Below are 27,233 nucleotides of genomic sequence, written 5' to 3' on the forward strand. Positions count from 1 at the left end.
TTGGAGAGCCCCTGATGTGCCTAAACAGTGGAAAACCCCCACAAATGACACCATTTTGGAAACTAGACCCCCCAAGGAACTTGTCTAGATGTGTCGTGAGAACTTTGTACCCCCAAGGGCTTCACAGAAGTTTATAACGAACAGCCGTACAATTAAAAAATCATATTTTTTCCACAAAAATGATCTTTTTACCCTCAATTCTTATTTTTCCAAGGGTAACAGGACCCTAAAAGTTATTGTGCAATTTGTCCTGAGTATGCTGATACCCCATATGTGGGTGTAAATGACTATTTGGGCGTATGGCAGAGCTTGGAAGGGAAGCAGCGCCATTTGACGTTTTTGGCTGGAATTGAGATCGGACACCATGTCGCATTTGGAAAGCCCCTGATGTACCAAAACAGCGGAACCCCCTCACAAATGACACCATTTTGGAAACTAGACCCCCAAGGAACTTATCTAGATGTGTGGTGAGCACTTTGAACGCCCCAGTGCTTCACAGAAATTTATAATGCCCGGGCGTGAAAATAAATTTTTTTTATTTTTTCCACAAACATGATCATTTAGTCCCCAATTTTTTTATTTTCCCAAGGGTACCAGGAGAAATTGGACCCCAAAAGTTGTTGTCCAATTTGTCCTGAGTACACTGATACCTCATATGTGGGAGAAAACTACTGTATGGGCACATGTCGGGTCTCGGAAGGGAAGTAGTGACGTTTTGGAATGCAGACTTTGATGGAATGGTCTGCGGGTGTCATGTGCGTTTGGAGAGTCTCTGATGTGCCTAAACTATTCAAACTCCCCACAAGTGACCCCATTTTGGAAACTAGACCACCCACGGAACTTATCTAGATGTGTGGTGAACACTTGGAACCCCCAAGTGCTTCACAGAAGTTTATAACGCCCGGGCGTGAAAATAAAAAAAATCATATTTTTTTCCACAAAAATGATATTTTTGCCCCCAATTTTTTATTTTCTTAAGGGCAACAGGAGAAATTGGACCCCAAAAGTTGTTTTGCAATTTGTCCTGAGTAGGTTGATACCCCATATGTGGGGGTAAAACACTGTTTGGGCGCATGGCAGAGCTTGGAAGGGAAGGAGCACCATTTGACTTTTTCAACGCAGAATTGGCTGGAATTGAGATCAGATGCCATGTTGCGTTTGTAGAGCACCTGATTTGCCCAAACAGTGGAAATCCCCCAATTCTAACCCCAACCCTAACCCCAACACACCCAAAACCCTAATCTCAGCCCTAACCCTAATCCTAGCCCTAACCCTAACCCTAGCCCTAACCCGAGCCCTAGCCCTAACCCTAACCCTAATGGGAAAATGGAAATAAATACATTTTTTTAATTTTATTATTTTTCCCTAACTAAGGGGGTGATAACGGGGGTTCTGATTTACTATTTATGGCGGTTTTTATATTTGGCAGCTGTCACATGCTAAAAGACGCTTTTTATTGTAAAAATAGTTTTTGCATCACAAAATATTGAGAGCTATAATTTTTCAATATTTTGACCCACCGAGTCATATGAGGTCTTATTTTTTGCCTGACGAGTTGACATTTTTATTCGTATCATTTTCAGGCACGTGACATCTTTTGATCGCTTTTTATTTCGATTTTTGGGACGCAGAATGAACAAAAACCAGCATTTCATGAATTTCTTTTGGGGGGTGCGTTTACATCGTTCTGCGTGTGGTAAAATTGATAAAGCTGTTTTATTCTTCGGGTCAGTACGGTTACAGCGATACCTCATTTATGTCTTTTTTTATGTTTTAGCGATTTTATGCAATGAAAACCATTTTATATAAAAAATAATTATTTTTGCATCGCTTTATTCTGAGAGCTATAATTTTTTTATTTTTTAGCTGATTACGTTGTGTGGTGGCTCATTTTTTGCGGGACAAGATGACATTTTCAGTGGTACCATGGATATTTATATGCGTCTTTTTGATCGTGCGTTATTGCACTTTTTGTTCGGCAGTATGATAATAAATCATTATTTTTTGCTTCGTTTTTTATTTTTATTTTTTAAGGGGTTTGCTAAAGGTGTTAACTAATGGGACAGTTTTATAAGGCGTGTCGTTACGGACATGGCGATACCAGATATGTGTACTTTTATTGGTTTTTTTTTATTTCCAAAAAATGAATTTATTAGGGAATATTTTTTATTTTTTTAATTTATTTCGATTTTTTTAAAATTATTTTTACAGTTTTTTTTTTTTTAACTTTATTAGGTTGTCCCAGGGGGGACATCACTGTCCTGTGACAGATTGCTGATCAGCGATCTGTAACAGGCATAGACGCAGACTTCCTCATGCCTGTGCTTTGCAGGCACTGAGGAAGTCAGCTCCCTGCAGGCCCCCGAAGGTCCCCGTCGCCATCTTGGATTTGGGGACCTGCAGGGATGGAGCCCCCCGCAGCAGCGCTGCACATTGCGCTGCTATGGGGGGCTCAGGGAAGCATGGAGGGAGCCCCCTCTTTGCCGATGCTTCCCTTTAAACCCGGTACACCGCGATCGTGTTTGATCGCGGTGTGCAAGGGGTTAACGTGTCGGGGTGGTCCGTGACCGCCCCTGACACATTGTGCCAGGTGTCAGCTGTGATAATCAGCTGACACCCGGCCACGATCAGCTGCGCTCACCACGTGGGCGCCGCTGATCACTATGACATAATATTCCGTCCATGGGACTCAGGTCCCAGGTCACATGGACGGAATATTACGTCCATTGCAGGAAAGGGGTTAAAATGTTTTTAATGCCTTTCCAGCATATGATGTATCATATGATGTAGGTGAGCCTGCATAATTTCTAGAAGATGATGGCTATGCTACACATCCAGCATCTGCCTCTATTGTTATATATATATATATATATATATACACACACTGCAAGCAGAATTATTAGGCAAGTTGTATTAGAGAGGATTCTTTTTATTATTGAACAACAACTATGTTCTCAATCAACCAAAAGATTCATAAATATCAAAGCTTAATATTTTTGGAAGTTGGAGTGGGTTTTTTTAGATTTGGCTATCTTAGGAGGATATCTGTTTTTTCAGGTAACTATTACTGTGCAGAATTATTAGGCAACTTAATAAAAACCAAATATATAGCCATCTCACTTGTTTATTTTCACCAGGTAAACCAATATAACAACACAAAATTTAGAAATAAACATTTCTGACATTCAAAAACAAAACAAAAAAAATCAGTGACCAATATAGCCACCTATCTTTACGATGACACTCAAAAGCCTTCCATCCATATATTCTGTCAGTTGCTTGATCTGTTTACGATCAACATTGCGTGCAGCAGCCACCACAGCCTCCCAGACACTGTTCCGAGAGGTGTACTGTTTTCCCTCCCTGTAGATCTCACATTTTATGAGGGACCACAGGTTCTCTATGGGGTTGAGATCAGGTGAACAAGGGGGCCATGTCATTATTTTTTCTTCTTTTAGACCTTTACTGGCCAGCCACGCTGTGGAGTATTTGGATGCATGTGATGGAGCATTGTCCTGCATGAAAATCATGTTTTTCTTGAACGATACTGACTTCTTCCTGTACCACTGCTTGAAGAAGGTGTCTTCCAGAAACTGGCAGTAGGTCTGGGAGTTGAGCTTCACTCCATCCTCAACCCGAAAAGGTCCCACAAGTTCATCTTTGATGATACCAGCCCATACCAGTACCCCACCTCCACCTTGCTGGCGTCTAAGTCAGAGTGGAGCTCTCTGGCCTTTACTGATCCAGCCTCGGGCCCATCCATCTAGCCCATCAAGAGTCACTCTCATTTCATCAGTCCATAAAACCTTAGAAAAATCAGTCTTAAGATATTTCTTGGCCCAGTCTTGACATTTTATCTTATGTTTCTTGTTCAAAGGTGGTCATTTTTCAGCCTTCCTTACCTTGGCTATGTCCCTGATAGTGGCACACCTTGTGCTTTTTGATACTCCAGTAACGTTGCAGCTCTGAAATATGGCAAAACTGGTGGCAAATGGCATCTTGGCAGCTTGACGCTTGATTTTCCTCAATTCATGGGCAGTTATTTTGCGCCTTTTTGTATCAACACGCTTCTTGCGAGCCTGTTGGCTATTTGCCATGAAAAGCTTGATTGTTCGGTGATCACGCTTCAAAAGTCTGGCAATTTCAAGACTGCTGCATCCCTCTGCAAGACATCTCACAATTTTTCACTTTTCAGAGTCCTTCAAATCTTTCTTCTGACCCATTTTGCCAAAGGAAAGGAAGTTGCCTAATAATTAAGCACACCTTATATAGGGTGTTGATGTCATTAGACCACACCCCTCCTCATTACAGAGATGCAAATCACCTGATTTACAGAATTGACAGTTGGCTTTCAAGCCTATACAGCTTGCAGTAGGACAACATGTGTAAAAAGGATGATGTGATCAAAATACTCATTTGCCTAATAATTCATCCTAAAAAATAGTATTTTTAAATGTGGTTGGAATCATGAAACATTACTGCAAATTTTTTAACCCTTCTAAATTCCTTAAAAAAATAACATGTTTCAAAAAAGATGCTGACATAAAGTAGACATGTGGTAAAAGTTATTTCTTAATTCTTTTGTGCGTTATGATTATTTATTGTGGCATAAAAATTCCAAGTTAAAAAATTGTGAATTTTTCTAAATTTTTGTCAAATTATGTATATACAGCTCTGGCAAAAATTAAGAGATCACTGCACAGTTTTAAAAAAATCAACTTCTCTACAAGTCTGACAGCCATTCCATTCCAGTGTCAGTTGAATTCCATCCAGAGTACACCTCATTCAACTTAATGTGCTTCTGATTAGGTGATCACCTTAACCAAATCTTATTTAACAAGGGAAAGTATAAAAAACCCTGCTGTGGTGTTCACAATTATCTTGCAATAGGACAAGCTGGATGGCAAAACAAGTGCTAGTTATATCCCAAAAGTAATAGGAATGAAAAAATAACCTTTAACCAAGCCAAAGGAGTTGAAAAAAAAAGTCTTAAGTGAGGAAAAGAAGGGCTCAATTCTGGCTTTACTAGCAGAGGGATACAGTGAGCGTCATGTTACCTCCATCCTTAAAATTTCTAAGATGGCAGTCCATTACAACGAGGTCAAGCAGCAGACATTGGGGACAACAAAGCTAAAGACCGGCGGAGGGCAAAAACCACTCTCCATTGACCCGTATGATGTTATCTTATTCAAATGTCACTCAGCAACTGCAGGATGACATCAAGTGACCTACAAAAGGAATGGCAAATGGCAGCTGGGTGAAGTGCACGGCAAGAAGTTCGTAACAGGCTCCTAGAGCCAGGGCTCAAGTCATGTAAACATAGAAAATAGCCTTTCATCAATGAGAAGCAAAGGAGAGCCAGGCTGAAGCTTGCCAAAGACCATAAAGATTGGACCATAGAGAACTGGAGTAAGGTAATCTCTGATGAGTCTAATTTTCAGCTTTGCTCAACACCTGGTTGTCTAGTGGTTAGATGGAGACCTGCAGAGGCGTACAAGCCACAGTGTCTTCTGGGGATGCTTCAGCAACACTGGAATTGGACAGGTTAATCTTTGCGAAGGATCTATGAATCAAGCCGCATACAAGGTTATCCTGGAAAAACTGTTGATTCCTTCTGCTCAGGCAATGTTCCCCAACTCTGAGGATTGGTTTTTCGATCAGGACAATGTGCCATGCCACACAGCTAGGTCAATCAATGTGTGGATGAAGGACCACCACATCAAATCCCTGTCATGGCCAGCCCAATCTCCAGACTTGAATCCCATTGAAAACCTCTAGAATGTAATCAAGAGGAAGATGGATAGTCACAAGCCATCAAACAAAGAAGAACTGCTTAAATTTTAGTACCAGGAGTGGCATAAGGTCACCCAAAAGCAGTGTGAAAGACTGGTGGAAAGCATGCCAGGACGCATGAAAGCTGTGATTAAAAATCATGGTTATTCCACAAAATATTGATTTCTGAACTCTTCCTGAGTTAAAACATTAGTATTGTTGTTTCTAAATGATTATCGACTTGTTTTCTTAGCATTATTTGAGGTCTGCAAGCACTGCATTTTTTGTTCTTTGGACCATTTCTCATTTTCTGAAAATAAATCCAAAATTTAGTTGGAAATTCGAAGACATGTTGTCAGTAGTTTATAGAATAAAAGAGCAATTTACATTTTACTCAAAAATATACCTATAAAGAAAAATCAGACAAACTGAAAATTTTGCAGTACTGTAGTCTCTTAATTTTTGCCAGAGCTGTATATACTGTATATACACACATGTGTCTGTGTCTCAAAGTTTTTGACAGGTGTGGAAAAATGCTGCAAAGTAAGAATTCTTTACAAAATGGAGGAAGTGTACATTTGTACAGAGTTTTTGAAGCAAGCCTGTCAACAGGATTGTGCTCAGTAAACTACAGACACTGTCAGGTTGGCCCTGCTCACAGGCTGCCCTGAAGCATGAATCTCATTAACTGAAAACTACAAGTACAGATTAAACAACAACCATAAGATGGATTTCATCAACATAAGGAATCATTTTAATCAATATAACAGCATCAACCTGACAGTGTCTGTGCTTTACTGAGCACAATCCTTCTGACAAGTTTTCTTTAAGGAACTTGGCAGAGAGGTTATTCCAAATATTTTGGAGAAATAATCACTGACTCTGAAGGTTCTATATATTATTTTAAGCCCCCAAACAAGACCCTATAGTAAAACTCCACTTCTCAAGGTATTCAAAACCCCATTCAGGAAGGTTGATAATCTTTCAAGTGCTTCACAGAAATAATTATAAAATTGTGTGTTTCACTAAAATGTTGCTTTAGCTCCAAATTTTTCATTTTGACGAGGGTTACAGTAGAAAATGGACTACCCATTTTGTTATGCATATGTGGTAGTTGAGTATATACATATGTGGTGAAAAAAACAGTTTGCGCACACGGTAGGGCTAGTGATGCAGTGAAGATATTGACACCACAAAGATGTCACAGAATTTCATACCATTTGATGTGGCTGGACAAAACTTTTAGGCCACACAGCAGGGCTCGGGAGAGAAGAAGTGTTATTTGACTTTTTGTGGCACAAATTTTTCTAGAATAATTTGCAGACTCTAATTGCAAAGTTTCTTAGTGCCAGAAAAGCAGAAACCCCTCTCATGTGACCACTTTTTGGAAAAGTATGCCCCTCTGGGAATTCATCTATGGGGTAGTGACTATTTTGAACCTATGCGTGTTTTCCAGAAACAAACACACAGTGGGAGTTACACAGTGAGATTTGCAAATATGCCATAGCAGTCCCCAATGCACTGAAGTGCCCAGTACATTTTAATGTCCAGCTTGTGTGTCATGATCCAGACCAGGGTTTGAGTCCTGTTTTCCCTTTTTCCCGGTCTGGTCATGAAAGGGTTAACCTTTCTCAGCCTCAGTCTGGGTTCAGGTTTGCTATTTATCTCCGCTGCTTCCTGCAGGTGATGTCGGTTATAGTTCCTGCCTAGGGCTGCTGTAGCTGACTCTGGTTTGTCCTGCTACGTTTGCTACCTGATTCCGTGTCTCTGTTTTCCCCTATTCCCGTCCTGACTCAGTGTTTCCCTTTAGTGTACTGACTCCCTGGTTTTGACTTGGCTTGCATCCTGAACTGCCCCTGTCTTTTGTCTTATCCGCTTCCGACCGTTGCTGATTCTCTGGCTTGTCCCTGACCGTGAGTTTGCTTATTCCTTTGGTACTGCGCTACAGTCTAGGTTTTGACCTAGCTAGTTCGACTACTCTGCTGCCACCTGTGGTAGCCTTGCTGCTGCACTGCAGGCCAGCTCTGTTTAGGTGCAGTCCTGCTTCCACTGTACTGCCATCTTGTGGAGCCTGCACCAACCTGCATCGCAGCAGCGTGATATTGTGCTTCTGGAGACATGTACCTGTAAAGTAAGTGGGCTTTCTTCACTACATTAATGGTAAACATGTGGATGCTAACTGCGGTTTAGGCACATTGAGGGGCTAATGTTGTGAGTTCATTTTCCCCTTCACTACTGAGGCCCGGGGAACTCCCTCTTCTGGTGAAGAAAGGTAGTGAGCCTGATTGTCAAACATCTGGGGATGATGATGATGACTGGCTGAGTGGAGTTGATGACTGGATATAAGGCTGCTGACGCCCTTCTGGCCTGCGGGTGATTTCTCTGTGGACTTCTAGGAAACCAGTCTGATTCCTGCTCATCTAAAGCTAAGATTTCTGCTTTGCCTTTTTGCATTAGTGTTTTGTTTTCCTTGCTTTTCTGCATTCTGCCATTCCCTGCTGGGGTGAGCTGAATCTCCTTTTGCCTGTTGCTCTGTCTTCAGAATATTCCTGAGTACTGACATAGCTTTTTGAAGCCTAGCATCTTCAGGGCCTTTTTTACTGTCAGTTTGTTGGCTCTTATTTTCATAGGGGTTTTCACGGATTGCAGACAGCAGCCTTCCTGTCCTTTCCTATCTACGCTAGCGTGGGCCCCATCTTTGCTCAGTCTATCTTTCTGTCTGTGTTTTGTTCTTTCTTCTTGCTTCACCGTCATTATATGTGGGGGGCTGCCTTTTACTTTGGGGTCTGCTCTGGGGCAGTTTAGATTTCCCTTTCTGTCTTTAGGCTATGTAGTCCTCCGGCTGTGATCGAGGGGCCTAGGGCATCGTAGGAGCCCCCCACGGCTACTGCTAGTTGTGTTGATAGGTTCAGGGGTCTGCAATCCGATAGCTGCCAACTTCTCTGGTTTTCTGGACTTAGCTAGCATTTCTATTTTTGCCTCCTACGGTGACTCAATCATAACAGGCTAAGATAGAAGGGAGGCATTGGATGTGGGAGATCTGGCAGGATTCATGATGGGAACCATGTTAAGGGTTTCTTCTGATGGGAGCCATGTCACTTTTCCAGAGCCTTTATGCTACCATTAACGTGGATCGGTGGCATATTGGGGTACAGAACATTTTGGATCAGTTCACATTTATCATTTGCTCTAAGATCACCAATTACATCAAGTTTCCATCTAAATCTCTGAAATACATGTTTCAGATGAAACCCCTGACTGGTCCTCTCACTAATAAGGGAGGCAGAGTTACTCCAGATAAACAAATGTTTATTGAATCTTTATTTGAATGTTATATTTTTTTATGTTTTAAAAAACTTTTACTCTGTGTCTGTACTGTTGCACACTTAACATTATGGCTGGTCCATACAATCAGGGCAACTGTTACCACCCACCTTTCGTGTCTACCTTTTTCCTCATAGACTGTAAGCTTGCGAGCAGGACCCTCATTCCTCTTGGTATCTGTTATGATCTATGTGATTATTATTATGCTGTAATGTCTATTGTCTGTACAAGTCCCCTCTGAAATGTAAAGTGCTGCGGAATATGTCGGCGCTATAGAAATAAAATTTATTTTTATTATTATTATTTTTAGTCCCCTGTATTCATCTTAGCATAGCAGCACTTTAGCATTCTAGTATATACTAAAAATCGTGATCTCACATAAAGCTGAACCACAGGCTGATCGTCATAGGTTAACCATTATAACAGGCATGGGGACTTTCAGTGGGCTCTCAGCTGATATGGCTGAAATTCAACCTACAATCAATTTTTTTAGTTTAGGAACATTAATAATTTTAAATAATTTATACTTCACATCAGTATTAATTTATTTATTTGTTAGTTTTTTTTCTTCTTCTTCTCAGATTAACCAATATAATGGCATACAAAAGCTAATAAACCTCTTCAAAAGTCCCAATCAAAATGTGCAGCTAGCAGCTGCAGGAGCTGTAAGGAATCTCGTCTTCAAAAACAACCCAAATAAGCTGGAGACTAGCCGACAAGGAGGTGTCTATGAGGCTGTTAGCCTTTTGCGGAGAAGTCCAAATCAGGAGATTCAAAAGCAAATAACAGGTAAATAGTTGTATTCTGTTTGTATGCTAGCATGAACATTAAGGATGATTTGAATTAATTTGCATAAAGCCTCATTCATACTTGCTTAGTGGTTTTCATCAGTATTCGTACAGTAAAAACAGGAGTGAAGCTTAATGCCCCCGTTACACATAGCGATATCGCTAGCAATATCGCTGTAACGTCACCGATTTTGTGATGTTATAGCAATATTGCTAGCGATATTGCTATGTCTGATACTTACCTCCAACCGGCTCCCCCGCTGCTCATCGCTGGTCCCGCGAGAACGTCCTGGACCATTTCTCGTCAGGCGCTTCCTGCTGGGCTTCCTGTGGCGCCGAAGAGCGACGCGTGGACGCGGGCGGGAGGACGTCAGGATCGCCGCATCTGACAGATAAGTAGCGACCCCCGACCCCTGCTAAGGCCTCTTTCACACTTCAGTTTTTTACAATCAGTCACAATCCGCCAGGTTTTGAAAAAAACGGATCCGCAATTTTCTTTTGAGGATCCGTTTTTTTCCCCATTGACTTACATTATTGGCGGATTGTGACGGATTGCCGTCCGTTGCATCCGTTTTTTTTGCAGATCCGCCAAAAGTTGCTGTCCGTCACCATCCTCAAAGATTTGAAAATGGAGCTTGCAACTTTTTTTGTCTGGCGGATCCTCCAGACACTGATTTAACCCGAAATTCTTTCTGGGTGCCGGGCAAAAAAAAAAAATTCTCTCTCTCTCTCCTTTTCCAGGCTGCGATTCCTTTAAAATTCTTCATTTGTCGGATCCGTCAAAAAAACGGACGGGTGGCATCCGTTGTCATCAGTACTAAAACGGATCCGCCATCCGTCCTTTTGGCGGATTTTGACTGATGCAAAAAACTGAAGTGTGAAAGAGGCCTAAGTCGCTGGTGAGATCTGCCTGTGTGGCAGCTCACTAGCGACCACTTAGCGATGCACCAGCGATCCATATCGTTGTCGGGATCACTGGTGCATCGCTAAGTGTAACGGTACCCTAAGACTAAAATTATCTGGACCTCTCAAATGATACACCTTCTTTACTAAGAAGTTATTGTACAGAAACCACTCTAATTATGTGACCATTCTGTAACCACTTATTGAAGGATGCAGTAGTGCTTGGTTAGTGAAATCTTGTGTTTTCACAGCAAGGGTGTAGGGGGCATCCATACATGGAGAATGTCATAACCCAGAAGTTGCTAGAAAGTTGGATTCTTTACGGGGACACTAAGGATGCTCATGGCCATTATTGATTATATATTTAGAAAACGGAGAGGTTGTCTAAGAGTCAGGAGACTTTGTCTAATAGTCAGAAGACGTTGTCTAAGAGTAAGGAGACGTTGTCTAAGGGTCCCGTTTCACTTAGCGATGCACCAGCGATCCTGACAACGATACGACCTGGTAAGGATCGCTGGTGCATCGCTAAATGGTGGCTAGTTTGCTGCCAAACAGGCAGAACTCTTCAGCGATGCAGCATCCATCCAGCGATCCTCGGCAGTCGTTGGTACCTTGTCACACAGCAGCTTTTCTGAATGATTCCAGCCTGCATCCCTGAGTTCAGCGTCGCCAACGAGGTCGCTCGTTGGGTCAAACACAGCGATGCGCGCTGGCCAGCGGGAAGCCAACGATTAAAAAATGGCCCAGGACATTCGAGCACAATCAGCAATATTCAGCGGGGGAGCAGGTCGCCGCTGCGTGTCACATGTAGCGAGATCGCTGGCGAGGTCGCTGTTGCATCACAAAATCAGTGACACATCTGCGATCTCGCTATGTGAGATGGAGGCTTAAGAGTCAGGAGACGTTGTCTAAGAGTCAGGAGAGGTAGATTTTGATATGGAAATTTACACTCCTAGCAAAGATCTAGTCTTTACTGGTGATTTGAATGAAAGGAAATTAATTTGGAATTGAAGTTACAATTAAAATAGGATAAATAAGAGATAAAAAAGTGCTTGGACATCCCATAAACTGAGAGACAGCAAGATTTGACCTGCCACGAAAGGGTCCAGAATTTAAGTAAAAATGATGGCGTACAGCCACGGTGCCCTTACCCACGTCTAAACATCAGAATGTTGTAAATCCAAAATAATAAAGCAACTCATAAGCAAAATGTAAATAATCCTTAGTTTTCAATTACCTGAGTCTCAAACATGTTTCCGCCAGAACTCCTTATCAGAAAATCTACTAGTTAGCAACATCTTACAGGACATTCCAAGGATATCTGTAAGCTTAGCTTTGGTTTCTTTAATTGAAATGAACAAAAACATGATGTGATCTATAACTGGCATTAACAAGCAAAATAACATACTGTCAGTTTATAAATGATTGTAGACGTACTGATAATTTTCTTTATCAGCTCCCATTTTTTATTTATACATAAACACTTTCATCAGTCACAAATCTGTTATAATCAATAGCTGCTTTTACAAGCTGAAAATACACTGTTTGCAAATACATCTGGAAATCCCCAAACAGGGACTTTACCATGATAGTAAATGCATTGCGTGTCGTCTTTCAAAATTACACTTAAAATATATCCTTTATTAGTAACTATTAAAAGCACCCTCCCCATAGGTAATTAAACACACGTATACATCACAAATCTAGAATTGATAAATTTCCACTACCATAGAAACGGATTGGTAAGCCACCAAAAATAGTTACACAATAAACCTACCTTATTAGTCCCAGAAATCCCTGGGTTGATCCTTTTTCTGTCCCATGAAACCCAGGTACTTATCCCTTTATCTTTATCTAGTTTCTGGCACGTATATCTATGGTTTCTCATGATGAATTAAGACTGATCTATGTTTATGGTCATGAAGGGACAACGAGCGATAGTTCTCAACGAATGGGGGCGCCATTTACGTAAATCCTAGGGTGCCAACCTGTGTGGAAAGGCATGGATCTTCTCAGAGATTTATAAGGACTAACTATTTCCTTCTGTAACTATTTCTGATGATTTACTAATCCATTTCTGTGGTACTGGAAATGTATCAATTCTATATTTGTGATGTATGTATATGTGTTTATAATCACCTATGGGAAGGGTGCTTTTAATAGTTACTAATAAAAGATATATTTGAAGGGTCATTTTGTAAGACAATTTTTGACTATTCCTTACTGAAACCAATATTTTGAGCATTGCACGTAAAAGATCTTTGAAAAAAAGTAAACTTTTTCAATAAAATTAATTTTCAAAATTACATTATTTTCCTAAAACAGACTGCTAATGATACAGTAGCATGTAAAAAATTGGGTACACACGGTCAAAATTACTGTTATTGTGAAAAATTAAGCAAGTTGAAGACTAAATGATCTCTAAAAGGTCTAAAATTAAAAATGACAGATTTACTTTGTGTTTTAGGCAAAACAAAATATATTTTCATCTTTTCCATTTTAAAAATTGCGAAAAGTAAAATAGTCCAATGTGAAAGTTTGCACTGCCTACATGGTTAGTGCCCAGTAGCACCCCCTTTTGAAAGTATCACCGTTTGTGAATGCTTTTTGGGGCAAGACAAGAATCTTTTAATTCTTGCTTGAGGGATTTTCATCCATTCTTCCTTGGAAAATTCTTCCAGTTCTATGAGATTCCTGGCTCGTCTTACATGCTCTACTATTTTGAGGTCTAGCCACAGATTTTCAATGATGTTCAGATCAGGGGAACATGAGGGCCATTGTAAAACCTTCAGCTTGCACCTTTTGAGGTACTCTATTGTGGATTTGGATGTGTGTTTTGGGTCATTATCCATTTATAGAAAGCCATCCTCTTTTCAACTTCAGCTTTTATACAGATGATGTTATGTATACATCAAGAATTTGTTGAAATTTCATAGTATCCATTCTTCCTTCTACCCATGAAATCTTCCCCGTGCCATTGGCTACAACACAACACCAAAGCATGATTGATCTACCCCCTTGCTTAATGATTGGTGAGATGTTCTTTTCCTGAAATTCTGTGCCCTTTTTTCTCTCCACAAATACCTTTGATCTTATTCACGAAAGAGTTCTATTTTAGCCTCATCGGTTCTCAGGAGTTGTTTCCAAAATGCATCAGGCTTGTTTAGATGTTCTTTTGCATAAATCTAATGCTAAATTTTATGGAAATGATGCAGGATAGGTTTTCTTCATATGACTCTTCCATTAAGGCCATATTTCTGCAAGTGTCTCTAAACAGTAGAACAATGTACCACAACTCCAGAGTCTGCTAAATCTTTATGAAGCTCTCAGTTAAATTTTGCTTGGTCTTCCAGATCTTACTTTGACCTCCACTGTTCCTGTAACTTGCATTCCTTAATTACAATTCAAACTGAGGAAAAGGCGACTTGAAAATGCTTTGCTATCTTCTTATAGCCTTCTCCTGCTTTGTGGGCCTCCAACATTTTCATTTTCAGAGTGCTAGACAGCTGCTTTGAAGAAGCAATTGCTGCTGTTTTTTTGGCACAAGGTAAAAGGAGGCTGGGTTTTTATAAAGCTGAGAAATTTACATCACCTGGCCTTTCCTAACAATGAGAGCAAAGAAGTCATGACCAAAACAGGCTAATTAAGGTCTGAAACCTTGGCCAAAGTTATCTGACCACACAAATCTCCAAGTGTGAACAAACTTTTGCATTGACCCATTTATTTATTTATTTTTTTAATTTTTAAAATGTAAAATGAAGAAAATATATAATAATAATAATCTTTATATAGCGCCAACATATTCTGTATCGCTTTACAATTTAACAGCCAAATAGTTTTGTTCTATATAGCTGTCTGGTTACACTGTACAATCCAGACGTCATATACAGTCACAGAAGATGTGGTCATTATTATCGGTTCTCGGCGATATTGTAGGCATAGAACAACGTGTCTGCTCAGAAAGCAAAATCCTATTGTTCATCTGAAGTAGACAGACAGCACCTTTCTACCTGCACTATTGTGGAGGACTGATAATGACCGCATATACTGTGACTGTGTGTGATGGCTGGCTCGTACTGTGTAGCCAGATAGCTATATAGAAGAATGCTGTCTGACTGGGGTATGGAAAGTACAAACCACTCACAATCACGGAAGAAGTGATCACTCACTGTCACAGAAGAACTGCTCACACCCTGTGCTGCCAATAAAAATAATCTCCTAATCTACTCTATATATCTATGGTAAGCTAACGCACCTAGAAATAGCAAACAACCACTTATAGGCTTTGTGGTCACAAAGAAAATACAGATTTCCAGTCAGAAACAGAGATACGTATATTTATACAATGGGGTAGAGGTACTTGTTCACTGCAAGAACAAGTACCACAGCATCGAGATAATAGAACTGCGGGGGCTTCAGCTTTCATGTAATGTTGCCGGAGCCCCCTGCAGCACTGCTGAAACTGCTGCACCAGGCTGGGATGGGAGCAAGATCATCACCCTGCAGCATTGGACCATCGGAAGAATCGCCCAATTTCTGCTGCCACCATGCTAACTATAAGTACAAATTTTGGGGGGAAAAAGTACATCTTATAATTGGAAAAATACAATATATTTTGTGCAAAGACAACACTGTGCATCAGCAACAGAACACCTTACCCATAGTGAAGCATATAGAAGGCAGCGGTGATACACAGTGGGTTACCGTATTTCTTTTTAATTTTTAAAGCTAATCCATTTCTAAAATTATAATCTAATCAATGTTTTGGTGTTATAAAAGATTTGAAAAAAAATGAGTGAAAAGGTTAACAATGTGACAAGTGAAACATTCACACATCCTTTGGAGTGTTACCATTTCAGTGGTAAAATTTAATTTTTAATTTCTAGGACCCAATGTTGTAAATTTCTGTAGGGCACCTTTCAGTTTAAAATACAAACTAGACCTCTACATGAATTGCTTCAGCAGTGTAGTTTCCAAAATGTGTCCACTTGCAGTGGGGTTTTGCTGTCCTGGAAGCTCAGGGGATCTGCCAATGGTGCTAACAATTTATTCAAACAAAATCTACATTCTGAAAGCTCCTTCCCTTCTGAACCTTATCAGGTGTCCATAGAGTAGTGTACAACCACAAATTTGGATTGTCACATTCTGTGGCTATTGCAAAACAGATTATTAATCCATTTGCTCTTATAATCCCATGTGAGAAGAAAAAAATTGAGGATAAACTAACATTTTAACAGAAAAACTTAATCTTTTGTTTTCACTGCTCAATTTTATACAATTCTGTGAAGCACCTGTGGGTTAAAAATGCATACTACAACCCTAGATGCATTGATTGAGAGGTTAAGTTTTCAAAATGTGATCACTTGTTGAGGGTATGGGGGGGTGAACTGTGTGGTATCCTATTACCCCTTGGGAAAATAAAAAAAATGGAACTAAAGCAATATTTTAGCAAAAAAAAAGTCAAAATTTTATTAAAAAATTCAGTTTTTTAACTATTTCATTTCACTTTCCTGTGAAGCACCTGAAGAGTTAATTTTTTTTTTTTTATATAGTAATTTTGAATTATTTAAAGTGCTGTTTTTGAAAATGAATCACTTATGGAGGATTCCTAATATATAGACTCCAAAAAAGTCATTTCAAAATTCAAAACTCAATAAATTCATAACAATAGACTCAGTAGGTCCATAAAAAAAGGATTTGTAAATTTCTTTGAAAAAATAAAAATTTGTTGCAAAATTCTAACTCTGCTAACAAAATAAAAAGCAGTTTGAAAAATGATGCTGACAAATTAGACACATGAGAAATGTTTTGTTAACTAGTTTCTGTGGTATGAATAACTGGTCCAATTGTTTTACATTTTCATCAAGTTTCAGATTTTCAGAAAAAATGCCAAACATATTAACCTAAATTTAATATTAAAATGAAGTACAAAGTGTCATGAAAAAAAAGAATCCCTGGAATGTGTTGAAACATTCCAATGTTATTACCACACAAGGTGATAAGTCAGATTTAAAAAAATTAGGTTTGGTCAAGAAAGCCATGTGGTTTAAATTTCTTTACAGTATGTCCCTATGGTGGACGGATGCCTCAGCATCCATGTCAACTATGCACAGTCACACATACGCTCAGGAGGTATGCGCCCAACAGTAGCCACAAATGTAAAATTGTAATGTGGACCTAGCCTTATTTTTTATTGGATGGCACTCAGACCCAAAAATTAGTATGGATTTATTCTCACACCTATTAAAAACAGGCATCTGGAAGTGAGATCCAAGTGACTCAGAGCATATCCAATTCTGAACCGATTTTGTTGATCAGAATCAGGCATTAAAGTCTATGAAGACCCATGAGACATGTATGTAGATTGGAAGGCCTACCCTTTGCTTCCGTTTTGCATCCATGTCTCACCGATGTGTTGCATTGTGATGAATTTGAAAAAAATGTGATCTTACTGGTATCTTTTTATTGGTTTGAAAGCAAGCACGCTTCTTTAGAGGGAAAAAAAATAAGAGAAGAAATGGAAGCAACTACTATGTAACTAGGATAACACCTGAGAAAAATTGGTTACTTTTTTAAGTGATACACTCACATGGATGTGTAAATGCAGCCTAAAACATAAAGGACCCCATTCATTGTTGAATTTGTGCCTGTGTTTTGTCAAATTTAGTGTTTTGTACCTTTTCCTTTGTGCCATATTCATCTTCACATTTGTGCTCTTTTAAGTCTATTTTATGTGTTCACCTATTTTTTTTTTTTTTAAATTCGCTATTGTTGGTGGACTTTGGAGCTTCCAGATGTTTTCGAACAATTCATCACTGCGACATACGGAAAAGTTGCAAAATGTATCACAAATGTACTCCAATTTCCCCTGGAGTGACTATGTGCAATTCTTGAACTATTTGAATTTTTGTGCTAAAAAGCTGCAAAAAAAGGTTAAAGACAAAAATAAAGCACACTTTTGACTTTGCATAAAAGTCTGTTTTAAAAATTATCTGCACTCTAGCTGTAGAAATTATTTTATTCAGCTTTCCAAAAATACAAATACATTATTTTTCAGCATAATCTTCTTGCTTTTCAATACACATAGGGCACGATTCATTAAGACTAGAGAAGTACACACTCACGCTATACCAGTCTTGATGGAGTACACAAGGCACTAACTTCATTAAGAGGTGCACTCCACCTAATAAATTTGACACCTCTGCTGAGTGCCGTACGCCTTTGTGCACTGTGTCAGAAATGTTACTCCAGTCAATGGCTGGAGTAGCATTTCTGGCATCCAAAACATTGGTATTTTTGATTAATTAGAAGGTTGGTTTAGCAACACCCTACATTCTGCTTAGTTAAATTCTTGAACTTTACTTCCCACTGCCCGTTATAGTCTAACTAGCACCTGTGTGTTTTAGTGGATATACCTGATCCTGGCTTGTTCACAGACCATTCTCCTGCTTGACAATTTTTTACCTACCTATAACTCCTAGTATTGACCCAACTACCTGACTATTCTCCTTGCTAGCTTGCAGCACCGAATAGCAGCTAACTCTGTGGCCCCAACCCATGGACCACTGTGTAAGTCTAGATCCCTGTACAAGGATTTAAAAATGAAGACCAGGATAACTCATGAGCTCTAGTAACCTGAGTGGCTAGCCCTAAGCCTGTTGGAGCTATCAGGTGACCCAATGACACATATCCGCTACATGCAAGCTAATTGGTAGTCATTTAACAGCCTGATTACACTTGACAATATGTTGCCAAAAACTATGATTTTTCCGCAAGCTTAATTTCACATTCAACATACTATTTACATGAAATTCATCAGAACCCAAGAAAACCAGGGAACAAAAGTATGTATAAAGATAGCGAATTTTATTAATACATTAATATAAAATACAATTAAAAGGATGCCTCTGGTAAAAAGAATCGGCGAAATGCGCGTTGGGGTGGGAGACACAGCAACTTTGGACTTGCAACCCAGGTACAAACTACTGCCCTAAGCATTGCACTCAATATGGTTTGAATTTGTTGCCTTCTACTTATAATGACTTATTTAATGGGATGGTCTGCATTTTGTACATGATGCTAGCTGTTGTTTCTACAGCAGTAATATTATTTTACATATGCACTGAGGCACTTTATAATTACCTCTAAAAAGTACTTGTTTACACTAGTGTATTTATGGATGCATCCCTATACAAGCATAATGCACAGCCCCCCCCCCTTTTTGTGGTCAAACTTATGGTTAAATATTCTATAGTGCTCACTGCTTTATGCTAATAATTTAGGTTTTGTGTACCCATTGCGTGACATGGATTAATCTTCCATACTGCCAATACTTGCCATTTAAGCAAATGAGCAGATGACTATAAAATCATACAAGAGAGCCACTTAGCTCAAAGCTGTATCATATGTAACCTTTATAAGGATTGTCAGTCTGTTGCTGTGCCTGTGTAGGCTGACACGAGGCATCCTTTTAATTGTATTTTTATATTAATGTATTAATAAAATTAGCTATCTTTACTCACACTCCTTGTTCCCTGGTTTTCTCGGGTTCTGGTGAATTTATTGTGATATGGATTGTAACCTTCTTGGTTTAGGTTATCTATGGACTAATATGTATACACATACAGTTTACATGGTCTGATAAATGGAAATGACTGGTCATCTTGTCAATTTTAACTACTAATTAGAAATGCGCAATTTTTTGTGAGTGGAATTTAATTCTACTTGAATGCACACAAAAAACATCCTTTTTTAAAATATGGGTTTTTGAAAAATAGCTTTGCGAGGCTTGACATAATTTCGCTAAACCAAAGTGGGGTCTGCAAAATTAAAAAAAACAAACATATACTCACCTCACTGCTCATCTATATGGCGCCTCTGAAACTCATCGTCTGGTCTTCAGACCCAACTCTTCATTTCCCAGACCCCGGCTGCATCACCCAGTCTGCTCTTTAGGCTGATACCCTTTGGTCAGGTTCAGGCCTTGGAGGTCACTATATGTCATAATATCACAGATGTGTGATGAACTCTGAGTCTTTGTCGTGACCGCAAAGGTATGGTCGTGGCTGAATGTCCTAGCCTAGAATGAACAGACTAGAAGATGTTGCTTGACCTAGAGGGAAGAAAAGTGGCTCTGAGGACAAGACAGTAAGTAACAGAGTAGCTGGACATGTGATTGGAGAGGTGAGTATAATTTTTTCATTGTTGTTGTCGTTTTTCACATCGTAAATTGTATACAAACACCAGAACATAATAAGGGAAATTCAGTTTTCAGAGAATAACTACTACTTATCAAATTTCCTTAGAAAATCCATGCCATCTGGCAAATTTGAATTTTGTCAACTCTGCTCATCATTACTGCTGATGTATAAAGAGGGATGTAGAATGCAATATGGATGTAAAAAGTCATGGGTATTTGGATAGCCTACAGATGGAAAATGGATAACAATGGAAATGAAAAACCATCTTTTTTTTTGGATGAAAATAGGGTGATTTTTTTATACGCTCTTGTGAACTTAGGCTACATTACTTCTTGTCAATGTTACCATACAACAGAAATGGACAGATTTTTTTCTCAGGTGTCATCCTAGTTGTATCCTGTTTGCTTCTAGTTTCTTTTCAGTGAAGAGGTGTGCTTGCATCCAAGCCAATAAACTCTTTGAAATGTTATATGTCCTTTGTTTATCACTAAGCAACAGATCTGTGGAACACGGATGCAAATCAGAAACCTTCCGATTAGCATCTGTGTCTCATGGATTCCCACTGACTTGAATGGCCAACTCTGATCAGCAAATAGGATCAGAATAGGACCTACTCTGAGTCCTACAGATCCCACTCTCAGATTTGTGATATTGATATATGTCAGAGAAAAAATTGAACAGCACTCAGACATGTCACATGTAGGAGGAGGAGTCCCCACTGTGTAACTAGGCCGGAACCAAGGGGACTGTCACCAAGGTTCCTAGGGGGACTGTTTCCGGGGGACATAATTAGGAGATGGAACACAGAGGGTTCTAGAAGGGAAAGGGGTGGAGCCAGTATAAAAGGGGCTGAGGACGCCAGCAGGGGGCACTCGCCGAAACAGGCGAGAAGGAGCAGGGAAGTTAGAGGGCGCCAGAGAGCCAGAGCGAGAGCCAGAGCAATAAGAAGAGAGCAGTGACTGGAGGGACTGAAGGGAGACTCACCGCAGACAGGAGGGAGACGGCACTGAGCGGTCCAGCAGAGAGACACCGACCATCTGACCGCGCTCCTTGCGGCCGCCACCACCCGACTCCAGCCCGCGGCCTGTCTGCTGCCACCCGTGGCCTCCACGGCTCAGCTGCGGCCCGCGGCTTCGACTTGTTTGCCGCCACCTGCGGCCGCCGTTGCCCGTCCCCAGCTTGTGGCTGCGGCCTACAGCTTGCGGTCCCTGGGCAACACCGTCCAGCCTCCGCTGGGAGGCGCAACACAGAGGAATTCTTCAGGGGCCGGCTGTGCCCCCGCCTCGCCTGGGCGTAGGAACGCCCGAAGTCTCCGCCAGATCCTCATCGGCTGGGCCCAGCGGCTGAAACGCCGAAGCATCAACAAACAACACTCTGCCGGACGTCAGAGAGGATAAGTGACACGTTGTAGTTAATACTCAGGACCCGTAGTCAGCCATACCGTGCCCCTATAGTGACCGGTCTTGGCCGGGTTTGTCGTGTTCGTGTTACCAGTATATTCTTGTTTTGATCCCTGCGAGGATACCTGTTGTTAGCTTGTTTGGTTACTCAAGATAGCCCTATAGGTATACATATATATAAAAGTTACATCTTAAGTTCTTCCCGTCTCCCGTCTCGTCACTGCATCCCGCGTACCTGCGATTACTACATTTGGCGTAGTCGTAAATCCAAATAAACTCCAGGATGGATAGAAAAAATCCCGCAGGGAAAACCAATAAAATTAAAATTCTTAAAATATGTCTGTATCCATACAAAATAAAATTATTTATGTTTATAATAAAAAAGTTCCGAGAACACAATGCTCAATAAAAAGTGCCTTTATTAAAATTTTGGCACAACAGAAGGAGCAGGGAAGCTAGAGGGCGCCAGAGAGCCAGAGCAAGAAGAAGAGAGCAGTGACTGGAGGGACTGAAGGGAGACTCACTGCAGACAGGAGGGAGATGGCACCGAGCCGTCCAGCAGAGAGACACCGACCATCCGACCGCGCTCCTCGTGGCCGCCCCCACGCAACTCCAGCCCGCGGCTACGGCCTGTCCGCTGCCACCCACGGCCACTGCCACTCCAGCCCGCGGCTGCAGCCTGCCCACTGCCGCCCATGGCCTCCACCGCCCGACTCCAGCCCACGGCTGCGGCCGCCGCCGCTCCACTCCAGCCCGCGACTGCGGCCTGTCCACTGCCACCCGTGGCCCCCGCAGCTCGGCTGTGGATTTTTCACCTCCACCTGCGGCCGCTGCTGCCCGTCCCCATCTTGTGGCTGCGGCCTACACCTTCCGGTCCCCGGGCAACGCCGTCCCGCCTCCGCCGGGAGGCGCAATGCAGAGGAACTCTTCAGGGGCCTGCTGTGCCACACCTCGCCTGGGCGTAGGAACGCCCGAAGTCTCCACCAGATCCTCGTCGGCTGGGCCCAGCGGCTGAAACGCCGAAGCATCACCGACCACCACTCTGCCGGACGTCACAGAGGATAAGTGACACGTTGTAGTTAATATTCAGGACCCGTAGTCGGCCATTCCGTGGCCCTATAGTGACCGGTCTTGGCCGGGTTAGTCGTGTTCGTGTTACCAGTGTATTCTTGTTTTGATCCCTACAAGGATAACTGTTGTTATCTTGTTTGGTTACTCAAGATAGCCCTATAGGTATACATATATATAAAAGTTACATCTTAAGTTCATCCCGTCTCCCGTCTCATCACTGCATCCCGCGTACCTGCGATTACTACACACACATGTGTGAATGTAGCCTTACAATGATATCAGCTACTGGTTGAGATTCAAAATTCCCTATATAATTTTTCTATGAACAAATGTGTTTCTTGTTCTAGTCTGAGACCTCATTCTGAGGCTGTGGAATGCTTTGTAATATTTTACCACCACTGCTATAAAAGAGATGTCGTTCTGTGTTTCATACAGGTTTGCTTTGGAATTTGTCATCCACTGATGAGCTGAAGAAGGAACTGGTTAATGAAGCTCTTCCTGTATTGAATGAATGTGTTGTGGTTCCATTTTCTGGCTGGACAGAGAATACAGTGTCTGCTCAGAAGAGTTCAATGGACCCTGAAATATTCTTTAATGCAACTGGATGTTTAAGGTAAGAGATGTATAAACAGTTTGCTTGTATAAGCACACTTGTAATTTATTATTTCAATTAGTTGTTCATAGTAAGCCCATAGTAGCCCATGGCCCTCCTCTCTGCACAACTTATTAAGACATGTCATAACAGGTGTCTGCTTGAAATGTTTATTGGTCAGAATAGACAACTGTTGGAAAGAGTACCTCTAGTTCGGAAGAAAATAACTTTTATTCATGGTTATCCTAATATGTACCCACGTATGCAGAAAATTCCTGACTAAAAACCGGACTCCTTCCCAGGAAACGCATTTTTTTCCGTGCGTTTTCCACGCGTTTGTTATGCGTTTTTTTCCGGAGCATCCCCAGTCTCATAGAATATTGTTATAAATGCGGATTTTTCCGTGAAATTAATGAGCATGCTGCGTTTTCTACCGGGATGCATTTTTTTCGCGGAAAAAAATGCATCAATATGCACAAAAAGTGAATGGGATGCTTCTTGCAAGCGTTTTTTAAGCGTTTTTGCCGGTAAAAGAGCGAAAACAAAATGAATGCTTAAGTGGGTACACAGCCTTAATGTGAATGGACACTTTGTACTGCTAGATGTCAGAGGGGAAAAAAGGATGACAGCTAGAGATGATTTAATAGATTCGATCTAAATCGAATTGAAGTTGAATCTTATTAAATTTGTAGATCCTGAAAAATTCAAACAATTTGTGACTCGATTCAACGAAATGCCAAAGCGATGCCTGCCACCTTTTCACACAATGCAGAACATTGCATCAGTAACAGTAGGCTGGCATGATCTCAGGTGTAAATACATAGATTTCCTCATAATTCCTTTCAGCTATCGCATTACAGTGTATAGTGCTGCCAATGAGGAGGAACTTTCATAGCCTGTGTAAAACCCTATGCAGGGAATGAAGCAGCCACTTTAGGGTGATTTTAGGATACTGAGAGAAGAAATCAGAGCTGACAGCTCAGTAATAAAGGTTGGAAGAAAAAGCCCTAAAACATTTAACAAATACCGTAGTTTTCAGACTGTAAGACGTACTTTTTCCCCAAAAAATTTGTGGGAAAATGACGGTACATCTTATAGTCGGAATATATTTACAAATACTGTGGCCATAGCAGGAGTCGTGCGATTCTGCGGTGGTCCCGGTCCGACGCTGCCGGGCAATGATCACACTCCCATCCCAGGCTGGTGTGGCAGATTCGGTGGTGGTGCTCTGTGGTGCGGGGGGGGCTTCACCAGCATTTTGTGAAGGCTCGGAGACCCCGCACATTCATTGCTACGATGTGGTGGCCTCCGGGAAAATGGCCGCCGAGGGCGGCGCATGCTCAGATTGAGATCTTGGCAACAAGATCTCGTCTCCTGAGATCTGGAGATGAGATCTTGTTGCTGAGATCTCAATCTGAACTGAGGAATTAGCGTGCACTCTAGTCAAATTTAACGAGGTGCAGGTGCAACGGACCAGTAGGTCCCAATCTCAAATTAGTCTAATTCACCGCACACTCAAACAGATTTCATGCAAATGGGTGTTTATTTTATTACATGTGGGAGCCAAACAAGAATATATAGCACACAGTAGAAGCGATATAAACAAGACATTTCGGCTCAGCCCGAGCCTTTATCACTTTATCGCTGAAATACAAAAAACATATATCGGATATTTCAGCTCTATTTGGTGTTAGTCGACTAGGCTATTTGATTGACATATCCTTATTTAACTATGGATTATCATATTGTATATATTGTATATATGTGTATATGTATTTATCTCCACCACTTTGATCCACTGGGATGATCTTTTTGTTTTATTGATTTTTTGTTATTGTTTCTCTGTATTTCATTCGTATATCCGATATATGTTTTTTGTATTTCAGCGATAAAGGCTCGGGCTGAGCCGAAATGGCTTGTTTATATCGCTTCTACTGTGTGCTAGATATTCTTGTTTGGCTCCCACATGTAATAAAATGAACACCCATTTGCATGAAATCTGTTTGAGTGTGCGGTGAAATAGACTAATTTGAGATCTCAATCTGAGCAGCCATTTTCCTGGAGGCCACCGCATCACAACAATGGATGTGCGGGGCCTCCGGGCTTTCACAAGATGCCGGCGCAGCCCCTTGCACCACAGAGCACCACCGCCGAACCTACTGCAACCCACACTAGCATGGTGCAGCAATGGATGTGCGGGGCCTCCGGGCTTTCGCAATATGCTGGCAGAGCCCCGAGCACCACCTCCAAGACTGCCGCACCAGCCTGGGATGGGATTTCCCAGAGGCCACCGCACCTGCTGCTCCAACCTGGGATGGGAGTCATATCGCTGGACCACTGAACACCCCCTGTGACACCGCTCCACCAGCACTGCTGATCCCCCCGGGTAAAGTGAATTCGGACTGTAAGACAGACCCCCATTTGACACACTAATTTTTTTCCCTATTTTTCTTCTGAAAATCTGGGGTGTGTCTTATGGTGGGGTGCGTCTTATGGTCCGGTGCGTCTTATAGTCCCAAAAAATACGGTACTGCAGACAGTAATATGATGAGTAACTGAAGATGAATAGCAGTCTGCTAATAATACAGAGATTCTATTGGGGAGAGATAGATAGGAGAGAAGCCAGGCTTAGTGTAATTAAACAGTGATACACATTTTTTTCTTAATTCTCAAATCACTAAAAAGCAGAAGAAAAACAGCAGAATAGTTTTTATAGTTAAAAATGACAATGTCTTAGACAATGTGCTTACTTGACACAGTTGTTTGTTCTCAGTTTTTGCATTCCTTGTGCAAATGTTTTGTGGAAGAAATAATTAGTCTTTCAAAAATACCCTAAATTCCACACATGTGCATACCAGATACATTTTTTGCACATCTGTTTTACAAGAAAAATGTTACACCCATACATGCCACACTAATACAGCTCTCTGCTGTAGGTGTTAGCTTTTTGGTCATGTAGCTATCAGGAATTTTTGTCATTTTTTTGGAAGTGGGTTGAACATACAACATTTAACATGAAAAGCTCCAGGCATCCAAGCAGGATTCCTACCAAATGCAGGCCACAATTGGCCTCCTTTTTCCTCTGGCAATTAAGAAAGAAGTGAGGACATTATGGAATATATAGCACATCACTTACCATATATACTCGTGTGTAAGCCGACCCGAGTATAAGCCGAGGCCCCTAATTTTGCCACGGAAAACTGGGTAAGCTTATTGACTCGAATATAAGCTGGTTATACATTGTCCCCTCATCCCTGTCCTGCTCTGTGTGGCTCTCCCCCCTCCCAGAATGCATGGCTCGGCTCCCCCGTCCCATCCTTCTATGTATGGCTCAGCTCCTGTCCTCTCCCATCCTCTTCCATGTTCCTCAGTGCATCCCTGTCCTCCTCAGTGCTCCCCCCGTCCTGCTCCGTGCTCCCTCATCCTGCTCCGTGCTCCCCCATCCTGCTATGTGCTCCCCCATGCTCCGCTGTGCTCCTCTGTGCTCCCCTGTCCTCCTCACCCTCCTGTGCAATCGCTGAATGTCCCCTGCATCCTCCGTTGTCCCAGGGCTGGCAGCTTCTTCCTGCATTGAGCGGTCACGTGGTACCGCTCATTAAGGTCATGAACATGGACGCCACGCCTATGGGAGTGGATTCGCGTCCATATTCATGACCGTAATGAGTGGTACCATGTGACCGCTCAATGCAGGAAGAAGCTGCCAGCCCTGGGACAACGGAGGATAAAGGGGAAGTTCAGCGATTGCACAGGAGGGTGAGTATGATGTCCCAGCCACCTGCTCCTGCTGCCGCTCCTCCTCCCCTGCTGATTTCTGCACAATGACTCATGTATAAGCTGAGGGGGCATTTTCAACTCAAAACAATGTGCTGAAAATCTCGGCTTATACACGAGTATATACAGTATTTCTATCACAGCAAGATGATGTTACCTCTAACAGCGACATCATCAGTTTGATATATTGTTCTACACAAACTAGTCTGCCTGATCACAAATGACTAAGGGTACCGTTACACCTAGCGACTCACCAGCGATCCCGACCAGCGATATGATGCGGTCAGGATTGCTGGTGCATCGCTAGGTGGTCGCTAGTGAGCTGCCACACAGGCAGATCTCACCAGCGACATCGCTGGGGACGGGGATCGCTACTTACCTGTCAGACGCGGCGATCCTGCGTCCTCCCGCC

At 41.6% G+C, this 27,233-nt stretch overlaps 1 protein-coding gene across 1 annotated transcript in view; it reads left to right on the top strand.

The window, feature by feature from the left end:
- PKP1 (plakophilin 1) overlaps positions 1-27,233 on the top strand; it is a 127,863-nt gene that overhangs the window by 56,416 nt on the left and 44,214 nt on the right. The window contains exons 5-6 of the mRNA XM_073561061.1: positions 9,678-9,885; positions 22,894-23,071. Coding sequence (XP_073417162.1) covers positions 9,678-9,885; positions 22,894-23,071 — 386 coding nt within the window. The remainder of the gene's footprint in view (positions 1-9,677; positions 9,886-22,893; positions 23,072-27,233) is intronic.

This window comes from Dendrobates tinctorius, unplaced genomic scaffold (genome assembly GCF_039654945.1).
Source record: "Dendrobates tinctorius isolate UK_male_01 unplaced genomic scaffold, ASM3965494v1 ptg000312l, whole genome shotgun sequence".
NCBI classification, from domain to species: domain Eukaryota; kingdom Metazoa; phylum Chordata; class Amphibia; order Anura; family Dendrobatidae; genus Dendrobates; species Dendrobates tinctorius.